The sequence below is a fragment of the Ixodes scapularis genome, unplaced genomic scaffold, assembly GCF_016920785.2.
Source record: "Ixodes scapularis isolate PalLabHiFi unplaced genomic scaffold, ASM1692078v2 PGA_scaffold2__306_contigs__length_199485367, whole genome shotgun sequence".
NCBI classification, from domain to species: domain Eukaryota; kingdom Metazoa; phylum Arthropoda; class Arachnida; order Ixodida; family Ixodidae; genus Ixodes; species Ixodes scapularis.
This window is the reverse complement of record NW_024609857.1, coordinates 155,225,633-155,245,453: the sequence shown is the minus strand read 5'-3', so window position 1 is coordinate 155,245,453 and position 19,821 is coordinate 155,225,633. Positions and strand designations below refer to the sequence as shown.

Below are 19,821 nucleotides of genomic sequence, written 5' to 3'. Positions count from 1 at the left end.
ACCATAAAAAAAAAGAAAAGAACAGGACTATTAGCCACAAAGACAGTATTTTAGCTTAAGGGGAGACACTGCCCAGAAAAAAAAAATTCTGCAAAAAAAGTTGATCTTGAAAAATGCCATATTTACATCCTCTCACAACTCGAGAGTATTCCCAAAAAGTTTAATTAATTTACACTGCATAGTTAATTTTTTATAAATTAGTTTCTGTCCATCAAAGCTAAAGGTAGAGTTTGGAGCATTTTGAACACCTTTTTCTCCATTCCACTTTTTGGTATAAATGCCATTTTAGTCATTCTATCGTTTGATAATGGCAACACAAAAAAGGCTCATTCTTCATTTTTCCTGACTCAAATTTAATAATGAATGCAGCTATGGAACGTTCTTGTCACTTTACGGATGTCTTTTATAAAAAATGTTGACATTTTGTCGAAGACAGAGGAGACCAAGAAATGGACCAATTTTGGAGAAGAGAAAATTTATAGAAAGAAATGACTTTTATGAAAAAACGTTCCATAGGCACACCCTCTAGGCATTCTGCTACATATCTAGCAAATAAAATCTTGAATATGGCGATAGTTTTCTGACAACAGATTAACTAAACAATGGAGGCATGTTGCTGATAGAAGCTACTCTAATTTCCTTCTCATTTAACCAACAGACCTAAAATTTTGTTATACACCCTCTAGCATGACCACCAGCCTACCCTGTAAATTTCATTAATTTTAAGACAAGGGTTCAAAAGTTGACCCCCCCCAGGGGGTGTGTCCCCTTAATGCGAACTTCAGTAACCGAAACTAAAGTTAAGCAGATGGCATGTCCTAAATGCGTTCTCTGTGCCTTCGAGCTCACTGATCTTCATTGGCCCGCCACCGTGATTAGTTCCTGCATGCCCGCAAGAAAGTAAACACCAGGGCTTTTTTCATAAACCGGTGTGGACTACGTGCGAGGAAATGCGGTACTTCAGGAATGGTCTCCTGCTGTTCAAAGTCATCCTGAAAGCCGTCAGTGACGATAACCTCTTCCACTGCAGAGTGTCCGAAATCTTGCAGATGGAACCAAGCTCCGTCTCTGGAGCCAAGTTCTATACAACTCTGCTATCCAACTTGAATTCTACTGTCACTGACAGAAACAATAGAAACATAAAAATAGAAAACAGGCAGGCATGTGTGTCAAAAAGGACAGGGTTAGCAGATTAATGAGCTTTGGTTTTCTTTGGTGACGTACACATTCATACATTTATTTGCATATAGGAAATCATGTATCCGCCTTGCGTATCATAAAACCTTAGAGCAACGTGGCACATAGCCGCAGCCATAGCTTTGGAGATCTATGCCATCTTTGGTTCTTTTTGTCCTTTTCACGGAGCTTGGGGTTAGCAGCTCTCGGAAGCCCCCTTAGGGTTTCATAACTATAGGCTTTCAGGGAAACATTTTTAACTTTTTGGATAGATCAATGGCAAAATCGTGAGACATGCAAAAGAAAAAAATTATTTATACGCTTTCTCAACTACCTATTCCTTACAACATAAAATCAACCTGAAAACTTGGCATATTAATGTAATAGATACTGGCTTTATTTTGAAAAAGGGCCTTGCCTAATGAAATCTAAAAAAAAACAAAAAACTCTACCCTGATTTTTTGTTTTTTTTTTAAATTTAGAGTGAACAGTCTCAATCTTCAAATGGTCTGTGTCATACAAAAATGCAGAAAGTACTTGCTCCAGGAATGTGGAGTAGCATCAAGTAAATTTATCAGGTGGAGGTTAACACTGAAATACAACTTTGGGGGCAACTTCAGCTTGCTAGGATGAAAAATGGATTGCTTGCAATATTTTCACAGGTAAGAAATGATTTGGGACTCTTTCAGATCAGAGTTCAGAGGGAGTGGAACTCTTCTCCGATCAGATTTTGATTTGAGCATATATAAGAATCATGAAACATTGGGCTTATTTAAACCCTTTTCCTATTTCTAGTTGAAAAAGCAAGCATCAGAGAAGTAATTTGTATGTCGAATGTCACATCATGTCTTTCTTATGACTCCCCAGGTATCTTTGCCAATGCTCACTCACAATATGGTGATATTATTCTTCGTGCTCAAAAAATATTATGGTCGACAATTGGCCACTTTAGTCTACAAACCAAAAAACATTTTTGTCTCTAAAAAGGTGCCACCTCCTTCCTATAAACTAAAAACAGATTTATAAGTCGAGAATTAAAACAGCGCTGTTTTAATTTTCAAGTACCAACTTGCACAAACTTCAACTTTAGGAAGATTTCTAAGACTTATTTATTTTATGAGTAGTTCTATATAAATAAATTAGTATTAATAAGGGGCAACTCTTAGTGGAGATTCGACGCTGCGATAGTAGCAGACATTATTGAGAGGGCAGTTGGCCTGGCATGGGTCAGTAAAACTGCTCTCAGAAATAGAGGAAAACATCAAACAAAGCTCTTTTATGTGCATGCAAGAGCAAGGACTTTGGATCTTTCAACATCCCAAATGAAATTTTATCAACTCTGGTCAGTAAATACTACTTCTACAAATCTGAAATAACTTGATCCAAGAGCAACAAAGATCCTAATAAAAATAGTTAAACAAATACTGATCCTTTTTCAGGATGGTTCGTAGACTTTGGAGCTTCTTTCAATCGTAACACTTCCACATAATGCAGTTAAAAAAAATAGAAAATTATCTTGACTAGGAATTATGTCACAATGAGATTGCTTCCTTGAGATCTATGGTGTCTCTGCCAAAAAGCTGCCCATGGCAGATCTCAGACAAGAACTAACTGCCTTGAAGTATTTCACACAATAAATCTTGTGCATTCAAGGAAGAGTCTCTCAAAACAGCAGCGACAACTGCTAAATATCTGTAAGACTAAACGAGACTCATGCCCGAAGAACAAAGAAAACAAATAATGCACCACGCTTCAAGGACCTGCTCGGCACGATGAAGGTCCACATTTCCTTTAGATTTAGCATTTCAGCCAAACAGTCTTGGCCAAAGCAAAACAACTGCTATGCCACCATGTCAGTTTAGAAACTAAAAGCTTAAGAAAATTGGCATTTGACTGCAAACCTCCAGAATAAAAAGAAGTAAATAACAAAGAACTCCGCAAACGCAGGAGGCCGGTTTTAAAAGTAAATTATTGCCCGCTGGTTCCACTGCAGCCCGCTCTTAATTTGGGAAGAAAGCAGGGCTAAACTCCTATTCCCATTCGGAATGCAACAATTGGGTAAAATCCAGTCTCAGCCACAAATGTTCGACCACGGGGAAGGTGCTGTCCCTCGGAAGCAAGGAACGGCACGGCACACGTCAACAAAACATCATGGCACAATTACGATGGTACGATGGGAAAAAATGTCACGGAACCGTCATGGCACAATGACACAAGCATGTCGTAGCACAAGGACAACGACAAACAAGTGTCACGGACCAACGACGGCGACGCAATGTCAAGAGAATGTCACGGCACGAGTCGGGAAAACTTGCGGCAAGGCCCACGGGGTCGGATGTCCTGGCGGTGCGCCTTCAGTCGGCCTTGGGACGCGCTGCCTCGGGCGCCCGCGCCTTCTCTCTGCTCTGGACCTGGTAGAAGACCACCAGGCGGCAGACCAGCATCAGCACAAACACGATGGAGGGGGCCATGCGCTCGAAGCGGTCCTTGAGAGCCGCGTGCGTGTACACCGCCCCCAGCATGAGCACCAGCAGCGCACAGTTGGACGCCTGCTTCACCCGACCTGCAAGGGACAAAGCACCTCGGCATCGTGCATTCTGCTTCTTGGAGCATGAACTGTACAAGAGCCAAGATGTGGTGCCTAGAACACGTTTTCAATTGGCGTGTCAAGTGTCCTATATTACCCAAGCGTCAAAAGTGGTTCCGAGGTGGCAGCAAAATTACGATGGGGGGCCGGAACGTCACGCCGTCGGATGTTAAGATCCTGGCGATTTGTCGTAGAAGTTTTGGCAAAGAAAACATGAGCAAATGCGAGTGCTGTCGTCGTCAGATCGACTTGTGGCTGCAGAAGTTCCCAAAGACAGTAAAGCTAATAGCCTGTTACGTGGCCATCATGCGAAGACAAGGCTCGACGCAGTTACCTTTGGTTACTTTTTCCAAAAGTCCAACATGGAGCTGGAAGCTCTACGACCGAAAGTAACCGAGCACGGAGCAGCAAGTACATAAATGATAGACCAACCGTCGACGAGCTGCCGGATGTGTGTCACTCCAGCCAGCCCGAAAGGTTCGGTAGAAGGTGGCTGGCCACGCACATGAGAGCACTTCGAGCTGCTACTCGCATCTCTTGACAGTTGTCAAGAGCCGACGCCAAGGTGCTTTCAAAACGGGAAAATGATCGCGGGTGGAACCGGAAGTGTTTGGTGCCCTTTGAGTCTTCCGACTGCTGCAACGATTTGGCCTTTTGAAGCAGCACCTTGGTCCCCCCATCCCGAGAGCCCTGCAGCATGGCCTGTTCTCCCAAGAGGCCAAAAACCCCTCCAGGCCAAATGTGACACAGTTCCACCCAAAGAGCCACTCCGCGCCACTGGGCACGGGTGGAATTTGTATAAAAGCTAGTTTTCTCAGTTTTTCTGGATCGCGATTTCCCACAGGATTGTGGAGATCCGGCAGATTAAGTTGACCGACGTAATACGAGTGAATTTCATTTATATCTGAATAAGCACACAACCTCCGTGTAGTAAAGCTGCTAAAATGAAAATTTCCACTACCTGCCAATATAAGATGAAGCTAAATTTCCAATACCGAAGCAACCTCACCCACATGTTTCAAACAACTAAGCCCCCGATCCACTCAATCGCGGCCGCAACAGGTCCACTTCAAAGCACTTGTCTTCACTTGTCGACAAGCGGCACACCTGTCGATACACAATCTTCGAATAAATCGTTTATAAAAATAAAAACTAACAAAATAATGTCGCCGATTATGAATGGGCATGGCAGCAAAGTTCGCATCATGTCCTTCCAACCGCCTTGCTGTCATTGCGCAGCTTAGTAAAAAAGGTCACATTGAATTTAAGAGTAATATTATTTTCCTTCTTGCGCTGCCATGCCCCAGCACGCTGCTAGAACTGCTTGTTGAGTGTGTTTATTCTGTATGTACTATCCTATTACCACTAGCTGGGGACGTCGAACTTGATCCTGGCCCGACGTCTCAAGCTCAGGCGATGCAGTTCGCTGATATGTTTACCTTCTTGCAAGACCTTTCTGCGCGCTCAGCACAACTGGAGGAAGGACAGTCGAGATTAACACAAACCGTCAACGAAATTAAAAACAAATCAAACGACATTCAAAAAAAATTTTTTAACAAGTCGGCAGGATTGAATCCGTCGAATCAAATACAGCTGATATCGACAATGACTTTGCAGAGGCGCGGGAAGTGTTACAAAGTGTGAAAGGAGATAATTTTTCTTTTTGCATGATAGTTTGAACGATTTCAAAGATTAGTTAAGACGCTCAAATTTAATTTTTCCCAAGGTAACTCAGGCAAGGTCAGAGACACTGGCACAAACCAAAGGCAAAATTATTGAGATACTTTGTCGTTCAGTTCAACCAGAGATTGCACCTGAAAGCATTGAACGAGCGCATAGATTGAAACCATTTTCGCAGGGCAGATATAGACCTATCATTGTAAAATTTGCTTTGTATAAATTTAAAGAAAAGGGGTTATTCTCCTGCTTAAAGCTTAAAACCACAGGAGCCATTGTGAATCAGGATTTCTGTCTTGCAACGCGTTTGGTATTTGGTATTTCTCAAGACACAAGTTACATTACAATAAGCTTTTAATTGGGCAATCCTGCTATGATTTACGATCCGATGAGTGACAGCATTCAAGAAGTGGTTCCACGTAACAGTGGCCTACCTGCGACCACGAACGCAGCTAACCAGGGAAATTAACACATCAATCTTGCAACACATACTGCCGCGCGCGTAGCTGGCCAAGTAGGCAGCGCGGCCATGGGCTAACGGTTATCATCCTTGCCTCCTACGCAAAGAGACAGGGTTCGATTCCTGGGAGCAACGCATCTTTTATTTATTTTTGCAATTTAGTGTTCTGGTAAATTCGAGAACTCTGTTGCATGTTCCAGGTACAGAATGTTCTACACGCCGAATCTTCTACGCCAACTGTTCCAGAAGCCCACGTGTGTTCAGAAGGGGCTCCGCGTGGCGAGCCGGAGTCAGTCTCGCCCCAGCGTTCGATCCTGCTGTTACGCCGACTTCGACGCCCGCGACGCTCTGTTGTTATCTTCTGTTCACTTTTTGTTTTGGGCACAAGTTCACCCCCATTAAACGTTTCAGCTTCCTCAGCCATTCATTGTTTCGTCACCTCGTCATTCGTGACATTATGGTGGAGGTGATGGGTAAAGCATGTCCCTGCAGCGTAAGTCTCCGGGGGCCCGCAGTGCAAGTCCGACACCAAGCACACGAAGACCCAACCAAGACACTACCGAGACCCGATTAAGTCGCCGCACCCAAGGCCTACACTTGAAATACGGACTTCTGCCAACCAAGACCAGGCAGCCAACAAGGCCAAAGATGAACCACCAGTCGTCGCAGACTCTGACCGCCACCGCCGTCGTTTACCTGCCCGTCGCAACACAGATGGCTGCTCCGTTCTACGGCGAACAATACAAAGACGTCGAAAACTGGATCGACCGGTACGAACACATTGCCCGCCACAATGGGCGGACTGATGAGCAGCGCCTGCACAACCTCTATTTTTCACTTGAGGGAACTGCAAGGCGCTGGTTCAAAAACCACGAAGGTTTCCTGACTTCGTGGGACCTTTGTAAGACCGAGCTCATGCATACGTTCGCCAGCCAGCACCGAAGAGAGAGGGCCGAAGATCTGCTGCAATCGAGAACCCAGGGCCCAATGAGAGCATCACGAGCTTTGTGGAAGACGTCCTTCACCTGAGCTCCCGTGCCGACCCTCAGGCCATTGAGGAAAAGAAGCTGCGTATTCTGATGTGTGGCGTGAAGGACGACATTTCTGGTGGACTCGTGTGCAACCCACCAACGACCGTTCAATTCGTAACCGAGGCAACAAACACGCGGCGTGCCATCTTTGCAAGGGCAACCCCCTACCAGCGGCACTCCGGTGTAGCTGCCCCCTCACCATCGGGATCCGACCACAGCTCCAGCCTGACTGGAATTCGCAAACTTTCTCGTGACGTCGTCCGAGAAGAGCTAAGGAAGCTTTTGCCTGCTGCCAACCAGCCGGCTTCACTGTCAATAGCCGAAGCTGTCCACGAATAAGTTAAGCGGGCAATCCAACTGGAGGCTCCTGCCATTGTAACAACACCGGAGGGGCCCGCTCTAAGCTAAGTCGCAATGGTCCGACGAGCTCCACCAGCCCCCGTCCGTACATGGAGCCTTTCCGACGTGAACCTCCAACACCACAGTATTCCCGATGCCAGGAAGATCCGGAGCAAGTCTGCCCAGAACAAGCTGCGCCAAGAAAGATTGACGTGTAAAGGATGGCCGACCAACGCCCGTTGTGCTACCCCTGTGGGGAAGCCGACCATATCTACCGCCGTTGCCCCTACCGGCAAATAGGGCTCCGTAGCTTCCACTCAAACGACCCACGCCCATGCTACGGTGAGCGACCGTGGGAAATCCAAGGGTACCTTCGACAACCTCGGTCTCCCCCCCCTGCACCTCGCCGCGGGTCCCAGTCTCCGTCGTCACGAAGTCCAGCTTCGCCGATGCACCGACCCCGTTGTGAGAGCCTGTCGCCCTTGTCTTGCTGGAAAGACTAAGCGCGGCAACTCCTGGAGGTGAAGTTGTCATGGACGGACGACGTAAAGAGCCTACACAAACGACGGTGCGCTCCCACTCTCCCGACGCTACGCATCACAACGATGCTCCTGCAACGGTGTCCAACAACCTAAACGTTATTATCGACGGCCACGACACATCGGCACTCGCGGACACCGGAGTAAGCTACTCAATTTTGAGTGGGAGGCTCTCTCGTCGCTTGCAAAAAGTGACAATGCCGTGGGAAGGCCCTCAAATATGAACCGCCGGTGGGCTCCTTATCACACCAGTCAGAAGATGCACTGCTCGCGTCAAGATCCATGGGGAGACATGCCCTGTGAAGTTCGTAGTTCTGCAAGACTGTGCGAGGGATGTTATCCTCGGAATGGACTTTCTCTGCGAGTATGGCGCTGTCATCGACCTCGGAGCAAACGGGTTGACGCTACGAAAACCTGTTTCACCACCAGAGGAATCCAAAGCGACATCATCCGCGGTCCGAGTCCTTGCAAGCCACGTGAACTTACCGCCGTGGTCGAGTGTTTTCGTACCCATCGGGATTACCGAAGCTTTCGGCGGCGAAATTCTGCTCGAGGGAAGCCTCCAGTTACTTATAGGATGAGGAATAGGCGTCGAAAAAGGAGTACCTGAACTTCAAGATGGGCGGACTGTGGTCTTCATGATGAACTCCCAAAATGAAACGCAACACCTCACGAAAGGTGCAGCCGTGGGTCACGTCGAGGAACTCCAAAACTCCAACGAAATCGCTGCGACTACTAACGAATCCTCGCCACCTCAGCGAGACAGTATGTTGCCAGCGAGCTCGACATTGACCCAAAGCTTCCGGGCCCGAAACGACGGCAGCTGATTACACTCCTCATCGAATGCTGCGGCTGCTTTGTGACGTCGTCGAAGGTGTGCCAAACCGCCATTGCGAAGCACCGCATGATTGTCGAGGACGACGCGTCCCCTGTGCATCGATCGCCGTACAGAGTCTCCGTTAAAGAGAAGGAGGTGACCCAGGAGCAAGTTCAAGAGATGTTGAACGGCGACATAATCCAACCTTTGAGCAGTCCGTGGACCTCTCCAGTCGTACTGGTTAAGAAGAAGGACGGAACACTTAGGTTCTGCATGGACTAGCGGTAGCTGAACGCGGTGACAAAGAAAGACTCCCCCGCATCGACGACACATTAGACCGGCTGCACCACTATCGATATTTTTCACCAATGGACCTGAAAAGCGGCTACTGGCAGATTGAAGTCGACAAACGAGACCGAGGGAAGACAGCCTTTGTCACGCCAGATGGACTGTACAAGTCCAAGTTGATGCCCTTCGGGCTATGCACGGCACCAGCAACTTTCTAGCGTGTCATGGACACCGTACTGGCAGGACTGAAGTGGCAGAGCTGTCTCGTCTACCTCGATGACGTCTTAGTGTTTTCCGGCGACTTCAACAAGCACTTGCCACGACTCCAAGCTGTTCTCCAAGCCACACGGATGTCGGACTCACCTTCAAGCCGTCAAAGTGTCGGTTCGCCTATGGCGAACTGAAGTTCCTAGGTCATGTGGTTAGTAAAGAAGGCGTCCACCCAGACCCAGAGAAGACTTGCAACGTCGCAACATTTCCAGCGCCAACAGACAAAAAGGCCGTGCGAAGGTTCCTTGGACTATGTGCTTACTATCGGCGCTTCGCTCGGGATTTCGCAAGGATTTCCGCACCGCTCACAAACCTCACGAAGGACGTCGTGAAGTTTAAATGGGTCGAGCAGCAGCAGCAGGCGTTCGACGAGCTGAAGCGACGACTCCAGACTCCTCCTGTTCTTTGACATTTCAATCAGGATGCGGAAACCGAAATTCACATGGATGCAAGTAACACAGGACTTGGCGCGGTACTGGTTCAAGGGCAAGAAGGCACCGAATGAGTCACCGCCTACGCAAGTCGGACACTGTCCAAGGCGGAGAAAAATTACTCCACTACTGAAAAAGAATGCCTTGTGGTTGTCTGGGCAATCACTTAATTTCGTCCATACTTATATGGCAGCCCGTTTTTTAAAGGGGCACTGACACATCAAAATCATATTTTTTTTTTATTATCTGAAACGGTTGGAAACGATTCCGGGACATTACCCTCAAAATTCGTAACTTGGGAATTCAGTATTTATGAAGTAAAAAAGCAATTTCCAAATGCCGCATTCGAAGTTCCCGTGCGATCTGCGCCGGTGCGTTGATGTCAAATATTGCGGAGTTCTGAGAGTCCACTTTCTTTCACAACTCCATGCTGTTGCCATCGCGACCCAAAGCGAGGAGGAAAGGAGCGAGCACCGGCGGACCAAAATAATCGGTTTTAAGCGGTGTCGCCTGTTTTCCGAGGGAGGATACAAATCTAGGAAGCGACATCACACCGGACTCCGATTTTTGGTATTTCAAAAAGGGCTATAGTGCATTTACAGTTGCGTTAAAAAACATGTTTTACGATTGCCCTTATTAAATGTTATAGAAATGTCGCCTACAAAGCTTGTAAATTTCATGATTTTTGACGTCACAAATCAAAAGAAGCGAGGAGGCGAGGAGCGGCAGAGGAGGGCACCAAAAATAAAAAAAGAGAGCGCGCAAGGCAAAATAGTTATTTTTATGTAGTTTTTTTTGCATGTTTATGACTACAACACACATTGTTTTAGACAATAAAAAAAATACGACACTTGGGGTGTCAGTGCCCCTTTAAGGTCCTTGAGGTTTGGCAGCCAGCTCTGCTTGCTGGCAAACCGTCTAGCTCGATGGAGTCTCCAACTACAAGAGTTCAACATGACTGTAGTCTATAAGTCAGGCTGTGAGCACAGGGACACTGACTTCCTGTCCAAAGCCCCCGTCGAAACACCTTCTGGCAACAGCGACGACGATGACGACGAGTGCTTCTCAGGCGCAGTGAACATTGACGACATGGCACAACGTCAACAAGATGATCTTAACTAATAGAGCACCTGGAAGGGCGCGGGAGCACCATGCCACATGTTTTCTCACGAGCCCTGCCGACCTTCGTCATGCGACAAGGTTTACTCTATAAGGACAAATTCGAGGACAACAAGTCACCGTGGCTGCTGGTAATTCTGACCGACCTTCGAGAGGAGATGTTTCAAGCCTGCCACGATGACCCGACGTTCGGACACCTTGGTTACAGCCGGACGCTGGCCCGTATTCGTGAAAAGTATTACTGGCCCAAGCTCCCCGAGACCGTCCACCTATACACACGATCATGCCACGAGTGCCAGCGACGCAAGAAACCTCCGACGAGGACTGCCGGACTCCTGCAGCCAATTTCTCCGCCAACTGCACCCTTCCAGCAGATCGGAATGGATCTACTTGGTCCTTTTCTGCTATCAACGTCGGGAAACCACTGGATAATCGACGCCACAGATTATCTAATACAGTACGACAAAACGAAAGCCCTTTCTTCAAGAACTGCTGTGAGAGTTGCAGAGTTTTTCATCGACTCCATCGTCTTCCGGCACGGCGCTCCCAAAGTTCTGATCTCAGACAATGGATCATCATTCATAGCCCAGCTGACACAAGAAACCTTCGTCTCAGCCACACCAGCCATCGTCCCATCATGGCGTACCACCCGCAGACCAACGGGCTGAAGGAGAGGCCCAAGAAGACCATCGCCGACGTAATCTCTATGTACGTTGACGTGGAGCACAAGACATGGGACTAGGTGTTGTCGTACATCACATTTGCCTACAACACGGCCGTGCAAGAGACCACCGGGGTGACACCCTTTCAACTGGTTCATGGTCGCAAAGTAACGACAATGCTGGACGCGATGTTACCCCACGAACCGGCTGTCGACGGAAGCGACGACACCCAGGTGGTCACCCGACGGGCAGAAGAAGTCCGTCAGCTCACCAGACTCCGGATTAAAGCCCAACAACGTGTCGACACTGGCCGCTACAACCTTCGTCGTCGGGACGTCCACTTCCAACCCGGAGACAGGGTGTGGGTCTGGACACCGAATCGCTGCCGTGGTCTCAGTGAGAAACTCCTTAAACGGTATCTCGGACCCTACAAGGTACTTTGTTGACTTGGAGATCTGAACCACGAGGTGATGCCCATTGGAACAAGAACATCATCATGCCTCACATTAGTTTGTTCGTCTTAAACATAGTTACTGAGCTAGAAGTAGTATGGGTTTGCATTTGTTTAAATCATCGTAAATATATTTTAGGTGTTTGCTACCACCCTCCTGCTAAGAATGGTTCCTTTGTATCTGAGCTTCACAATGTCATCAACACTGTGACTGTCCGTTTCCCAAACATTGCCATAATATTGATGGGCGACTTTTATTACCCTAATGTTATTTGGTCAAACGACGGCCATCGCCTCAGTACATTTGCAGTGATTTTAGTTTATCTCAAGTTGTAAGGGCAGCCTACTGGAATTACTAATTCTATGGCCACGGCGTAAGACCTTGTGTTGACGACATCACCTGAGTTCATGTCGCCCATAACTCACCTGCCTAATCTGAGTGATCACCGATTACTGCACTTTTTTTTCAATATTCCTGAATGTCATTCTCCAGTACAGGTAAAATGCATCTTCGACTATGCTCGAGCTGATTTCGTCGCCATTAACAATGGAAAGAACTCTTTGTGATTACTTGTGCGATTTTTCTGGGTGTTTTTTTTTGTTGTAATTGGGAATTATTTAAAAATAATGCTGCTTCACTTTTAAAGGGGCCCTGCAATCATAATTAAGCGTCTACCTTTTTTGCGGTTTCCATGTGTCTTGGGTTCGGTCAAGCCAGCGGGCACGGAGAGAGTAACTAAATATCAGTGCGTCATATTTTAACCGGGCGATACGGAAACCTCCTCCACCTACGAGGGCAACCTGCGGCACCGAAAGTGCGCAAAATGTGAAGTCTTTGGTCCTGGGCTTACTACTGGTCAGAGCCGCTCAAAAAGCTTCTTTTTAGTCGAAATACAAAATATAAAAGGCGCGAACAGTTTCAATTGTTTATAAAAGTGGTTTTTGTTCAGTATTTTAGATCAGAAAAGAAACAAATGCAGTTTATAAAGTATGAAAATTAGAAATGACCCGTCGACATACCCGCCCACCAAGCGGTGCAAAAGGCAGCACATACTAGAAAGGTGTAGTGGGATCAGGCACCGACGAGCGAAAAGTGTAGAAAGGTCCAAGATGTATGCGACGGCGCTGCGGTCGTATGGACTCGAGGATCCGACCGGTTCCGAGCGTTCCAAAGGCCTTCAGCGAACAGGTTTGGCTTGCGGTTTGGCGTTTGGCGGTATAACAGCGCGAGGTGGCTCCCGTTCTGAACTGATCTTTGCCCGTGTTCGCTGTCGTTTGTGGCCCATGAAGTGTCATGCCGAATTAGTGTTTAATCGCGCAGAAATGCAATGCGAGCTGCTCTGGCCGCCCGCTTAATGCAGCCTATCCAGAACATGCTTCAGTGGTGCCCTCTCGAGCCGTCGACGCGGAGTGCGGCAGCCGTGAGGGCTTGCTGAGCTCACTACCCCTTCTCTAGTTCACCGCTACTCAAGTGATCAAGGATGTCATGAAGGAGTTTATTTTTTGCTTGTCTTTGTAATTTTAATTTGCCTATAACTTTTAAAACAAAGTGAAATTCGAGAAAAAAAAAAAGTTTCGTTAAGTTACTACGTTCAGTGCGCTCTGGTTTGGTGCAAATTAAAACCCAGTAAAAAAAAGTCCTTGCAGGGCCCCTTTAAAGGGGGGGTACTCCAGCGATATTTTGAGCTACCTCAACTAACCATAATTTCTGACTCCCCGGCCTTTACCCTTTCCTGTATGCTATTTAGTATTGTGAAATTCCTAATAGTTATTGTGAAATCGGCAAATGAAAATGATGCAAAAACCAACATTTAAATATACCCACACTTTTCAGTGCCATGACGTCAGTGGCGGGCAGACTTGCCAGTAGAGCAAGCAATCTAAAGAATAGGATATGCCAATCATTTGTTCCGTGCTGGAGCGCGGGTAGTGGAGCGAGCTTCCAAAGCATTCATTTGACACCATGAACAGGGGCTCCGGAAGTCAATTCTGATCGGGGGGGCGGGGGTCAAGGCTCATCACATCCTTGCAGTGCAGATTCCCCCCCCAACTTTGAAGATTGTACGCGCGGAAAAACCGAAATGGAGGAAGCGACCTTTGTTTAGTCGAAATCTTTTCTGAGTAACAAAAAGAGATTTTCAAAATCTCTAGCACACAAGAGCGTTTCCATGGCCTCTCCTGTCGCACCGAACAAAAGTATGAAAATGATTGACGGATGGCAGAAATGCTTTTCGCGTCTAAGCGTCGTGCAGAAACCTCAAGGGGCGCCACCCATGCTAGGCCAGCCCTGAACCCTCTCCGGCCATTATGGGATCAGTGCGCTTAATTGGCACGGTATTGGCATGGCCGAGCTTGAAAGAGCCGATCCCAAGCAAAACTCGTCAAAGAGAATGTGCAGTCCCTCCAAGGACATATGCTCCGGACTGCTGTTCGTCGAAGCGCTCTGCCAGAGACCAATTTCCCCTGGCAAGAGGTTTTACGTTTGGGGAGGCTTATCCAGAGCCAGGGGGAGGCCTCCTCTCCGCCATCCTTTCCGATGACAAGGAATGGTAGAAAGGTGCCTTTGCTAAGCTGTCCCCGTCCCGCTGCCAGTGATTAAGATGTGACCAATACGCGCGCCTCAAGGCTGGCTCAGAAGAAACGTTTACTCCAGCACTTAACAGGGCTATCAGCTTTACTACCAATTCTCGTCTTGACAAAACGTCGCTGTCCTTTCTTATTCCGCATCAGGCTTGGAAGGCGCGGTAGCATGTTGCTCCGACTACATTAAGGGAGGGTTGTGGGTCAGCCTTCAGCGTCGGGGGGGCATGACCCCTACGAAAAAAACATGAGGGGGGCGGACGCCCCCCCTGCCCCCCCCCCCGGTTCCGGAGCCCCTGACCATGAAACTGCTTGGAATCAGTTGGAAACAAATTCTATAGTCCAAAGAGTGAACCCCTGCCTTCCACTGACGTCACTTTTTCATTGTTGCCAGTAGATCCCTTCAGTTCGAAAAACACGGTGAGGACCAAAACTGTAAATTCAATAACTTTGCGAAAAAAATATATTTTGACCTAATATTTTGGATTCTATTTTAACGATGTTTGTTGGCGAAATTTCAAGAAAATCGGAGACCATGACGAAATTGCCAGATTACCCCTTTAAGTACTGGTACTCAGATTCCAGTACAAACCATACGGAGCTGTACTAAATCCTCATGGTTCAATGCGACACTTAGAAAACGTTCAAACAGAAAAGGAGACTGTTTCATGCTGCGAAATTATCCGTGTATCCTAACACCGAGCACCACTGGGCAGCATATCATTCTACCGCTGTTTTATATAAAACGCCTCTTAATGAAGCCAAACTCCGTATCTTCAGCTGCACTCTACCCTCTATGTTGTGCACTAATCTTTGGGAATTTTTTGAATGCAGCAAGTTCCTTGGAAAGACCTGTTCTACAGCTAAAAGATAATGATGGCAAAATGTTAGAACCAAATGAATGTGCAAGCATACTAAACAATGTATCCACACAATCCTTCTCGGGTGTCAACAAATCTTCCTATCCAGAATTGCACCGATTGAGTACTATTATTGCCATGGATGCCATTGTCATGTGCCGGCACCACAAAAATCATTGATAACCTTAAACTATCGTCATCATGTGGTGTAAATAACATTCATTTGAAGTTTTTAATGAACGCTAGAATCTATTCCTCTATTATCCTAGCAAAACTTTTCTAGCAATCACTCGAGCTTGGCACTCTTTTAGAGGATTGGAAGGTGGGGAGCATGATTCCTACCTATAAAAGTGGCGATCAATTCTCTCCTAGTAATTTTCGTCCACTTTCCTTAACAAACATTCCTTGCAAAATTCGAAAACACACATAATGTGTCATTTAAGCTTCGTTTCGACAAGTTGCACATTGGTTCCAGGACTTACAGTTATGATTCTCAGTCTCTGTCCGTAAAAGAAATCCCCAGATAGGACGCGCCGGGGGGTGGCTTTCTTCATAACCAAAAATCAAGTTGCGGTATTAATGTATTGTACACGAACGCACGTAGTATCCTGAATAAACGTGACGATATATGTTCTCTTATTTCTTCGTGTAATGCTAACGTCATCGTCTTAACTGAGACATGGCTATCACCTGGAATTGAAGATAGTGAGATATTTCCTGAGCACCCTAATCTGGTTATTTACCGGCGTGACAGGGATGATCAACGTGGAGGCGGTGTCCTTATCGGGGTCGATGAAAGTAATGAAAGCACCCTTGTCCCGACTGCTTCGTGCCTCGAAATGGTCTGGGTACGAATACAATGCAGTTTCAAACCTATTTTGGTAGGCGTTTGTTATCGACCTCCTACGGAATCCCATTCGTTCACCAGCCGTCTGCACGACGACTTGTCTACCCTGTTTGCTCTCTATCCGGCGCACCCTGTTTTTTTATTCGGTGACTTTAATTTTCCATGCGTTAATTGGAACTCTGCGGTCCCCGTTTGTCCTAAAGGGAATGGTTTGTGCAAGGACTTCCTTGACATGTGTTTGGATTTTGATCTTTTTCAACTTGTGTCCGTCCCTACTAGGGTGACGGATTCCTGTTCTAGTATTTTAGATCTCGTGCTAACTACTCATCCGGGTTTTGTAGAATCACCTCTAACCTGTTTTGATGGCGTCAGCGATCATCGGGTAATTTACTGCCCTATATGTGTGGAAATCCAGAAACCGTTGCGCGTTCAAAAGAGTATACGGCTGTGCGAGAAAGGGAATTATGAGCAGCTCTGCAACAGTCTGTCCGAATATTTTGTGTCTTTTAATACTAATTTTGAGAGTAGAAGTGTGGACGTAAACTGGTGTCTCTTTAAGGGGGGACACTGGCTAGAGGTAAAATTTTTGAACTACTCAACTGATCGAAATGAAATTTGCAGGGGAGATATTTAGCTTCAAATGTAGGTGCACTGTGCAAACTTTCAGCTCTCTAGGACAAATTTGCACACCTGCATAAGATGATGTGTCACTTTTCATTAAGAAATCTATGATATGCAAATCAAGCTATTAGGCACCATTTTGACTGCTTGAATATAAAGTGGGGGATATGGGACTTTGGGCTATCTAGTTTTAATAACTTGAATGTAAATATTTCAGGAAGATTCGTTACCTCAAACTATGAGATGCATATCTGTCATCTGTCAATGTTTGAAAACTTAATTTTTTCTCACTGAGGACTTCAACTTAAAACAAAAGAAAGTAGATAGCCCGATTCCTGAGTAAATTTCAGTTCAGAAACATCTTGATTGTGGTAACAGAATACTTTCACCTTCAATCAAAAGATTCCTTCGTGTGAAATTTGCAGCAAAAAGTGGAACTGAGAAAAATGCATTCAAACATTGAACTCCTTTACTTTGTTACTGCCTCACAATGAGTTGAAAATATTTCATATCAACGTAACTATTTGGCGTATGGTCATCAAATTTGGTGCAAGGGTGTATAATTAGTTTCTAAAACTGGAAACCTCAAAACTAAAAAATGAATTTTTTCAAAAAAATTTAAAATTTAGGCCCATGTCCCCCCTTAAAGATAAATTATGTGATTTAGTGGAAAAATATATACCTTGTATTGATATAACAACGAAGTCTTCGAATCCATGGTTTAATCGCAGCCTCAAATCGCTACGCAATAAAAAGCAAAGGCTCTTTCGAGTTGCCCGTCGAGCCGGTACGCCCGAATCATGGCAGAGCTATGAGGACTGCGCTAAGATTTACAAAATTGAGTTGAATAGATGTAAAGACATTTTTTATCGTACGACTTTGCCATCATTATTGATTGCCAATCCGCAGCGTTTTTGGAATGTTGTTCGCCCAAAATATGAGTGTTCGTTACAACTTGTTTCAAATTCAGGGGACCCTGTTTCAGTGAACTTGTGCGCTAATGTGCTGAATGATGTTTTTTCTAAAGTGTTCTCCCGTTCAGACCTCATTACTGTTTCCCCTCCCGTCTCCAGTATATCGTTCCCAATGGATCCTATTCTTATTGATTACGATGGAATCGTAAACATTATTAAATCGTTAAAAGTGTCTTTGTCATGTGGAATTGACAGCATAAATTCCAAGATTCTCCGTAGCACTAATCTAACGTCTAGCCTTTTTTTAACAAAAATCTTTCGTCAATCTCTGGAGACGGGAGTCGTGCCTGAGGACTGGAAGTTTGGGAAGGTCATTCCGGTCCACAAGAGCGGTAGTAGGTCATCACCAGCCAACTATAGACCGATATCTCTTACCTGCATCTTGTCTAAAATAATGGAACACATCTTCAAGCATTTGGTTTCATTCCTGGATTCTAACTCTTTCTTCAGTGACGTGCAGCACGGTTTTCGCCGTAATTTTTCTTGTGAAACACAGCTTCTTCATCTGACTAATGACTTGTTCTTGAATCTCGAATCCGGATACCCCACTATCGCTGTATTTCTCGATTTCGCTAAAGCATTTGATAAAGTACCTCATAAACTTCTACTTCTCAAACTTTCCACGCTAAATATTGACGCTCATGTACTAATCTGGATTGAATCATTTCTTTCTCAACGCCGTCAATACGTCTACGCTAACAATGCCTCGTCTCACGTCTCTGCTGTTTCTTCTGGTGTTCCTCAAGGCACCGTGCTTGGACCGCTACTTTTTCTCATTTATATTAACGACCTCCCATTGCGTATCACCTCTGTTATTCACCTGTTTGCTGACGATTGCGCTGTTTACCGTAAGATTACTACTCAAGATGACCTTCTAATTTTGCAAGCTGACCTTCTCAAAATAACCGACTGGTGCCAGAATTGGAAAATGTCTCTCAATACTAACAAATGTAAGTGCATGCGTTTTTCTAATTCATTAGCAAAAACTAATCCTACGCTACTTTTGGATGGGGCTAAAATTGAATATACAGACCACTATAAATACCTCGGCATGCATCTTTCACCTAACCTCTCTTGGAATACTCATATTAACAACATTGTACAATCTGCTAATCGAAGTTTAGGCTACATCCGTCGAAATTTTAGATCTGTTCCCAATAACCTTAAGCGCCTCCTGTACGTTACTCTTGTCCGTCCCAAATTAGAATATGCGTCTTCAATTTGGCATCCTCATCAATCGACGCTAACTGATTTAATTGAATCTGTTCAGAGCCGTGCTGCACGCTTCATTTTTTCTGATTATTCCCGTTTTTCGAGTGTCTCGTTAATGAAAGCTCACCTTGACCTTCCGCTATTATCTTCACGTCGTAGGATCTCTCGCCTTTGTCTTCTTCACAAGGTATTTTATACGCCCATCTTTAAACAATCTCTCTTAAACCCCCCATCATACATCTCGGCTAGAATTGACCATCTTTGTAAGATCGCCCGCCCACAATGCTTCACCCTCGCACACCAGAAGGCGCTCTTACCATCTGCGATTGTGGACTGGAATGACCTCCCCGAGAACCTCATCGGCATCACCGACAGTGGAAGATTTCGGGACGCCATCACCAACTAGTTCATGTAAACCCACTCCCCTCTGTAACGCCACTTGTGGCCCTGAGGGTATTATAAATAAATAAATAATCTATTCCCATCTCGTGAATTCTCTAAATTCACGTGCCTTGTTTTCACCTGCTCAACACGGCCTCAGAAAACTGTTTTCATGCGAGTCTCAACTATTAAAGCTTGCCCACAGTCTCCATGCCTCACTAGGTCGTTCATCCCAGGTTGATTGCACATTCTTAGATTTCGGTAAAGCCTTTGATAAGTTTTCACATAGGCTCCTTTTTATATAAACTCAGTACCCTAAACATTGATCCTCGTGTATTTGCTTGGATTACTTCTTTTCTAGCTAACCGCTCACAATTTGTTTCTGTTAACGGCAATGACTCACACTTCTCAGACGTGACTGCTGATGTCCCCCAAGGTTCAGTCCTAGGCCCCCTTTTGTTCCATATATTCATTAAAGAACCTTCCAGCCTACGTCTCA

The 19,821-nt window shown here is 45.8% G+C and overlaps 1 protein-coding gene across 2 annotated transcripts in view; it reads right to left on the bottom strand.

Moving 5' to 3' along the window:
- Window positions 1–19,821, bottom strand: part of LOC8039239 (novel acetylcholine receptor chaperone) — a 28,492-nt gene continuing 8,671 nt past the window's right edge. For both annotated transcript variants that reach the window (XM_029988651.4, XM_029988652.4), the window contains exon 3: window positions 1–3,739. In XM_029988651.4, coding sequence (XP_029844511.1) covers window positions 3,531–3,739 — 209 coding nt within the window. In that variant the 3' untranslated portion in view covers window positions 1–3,530. The remainder of the gene's footprint in view (window positions 3,740–19,821) is intronic.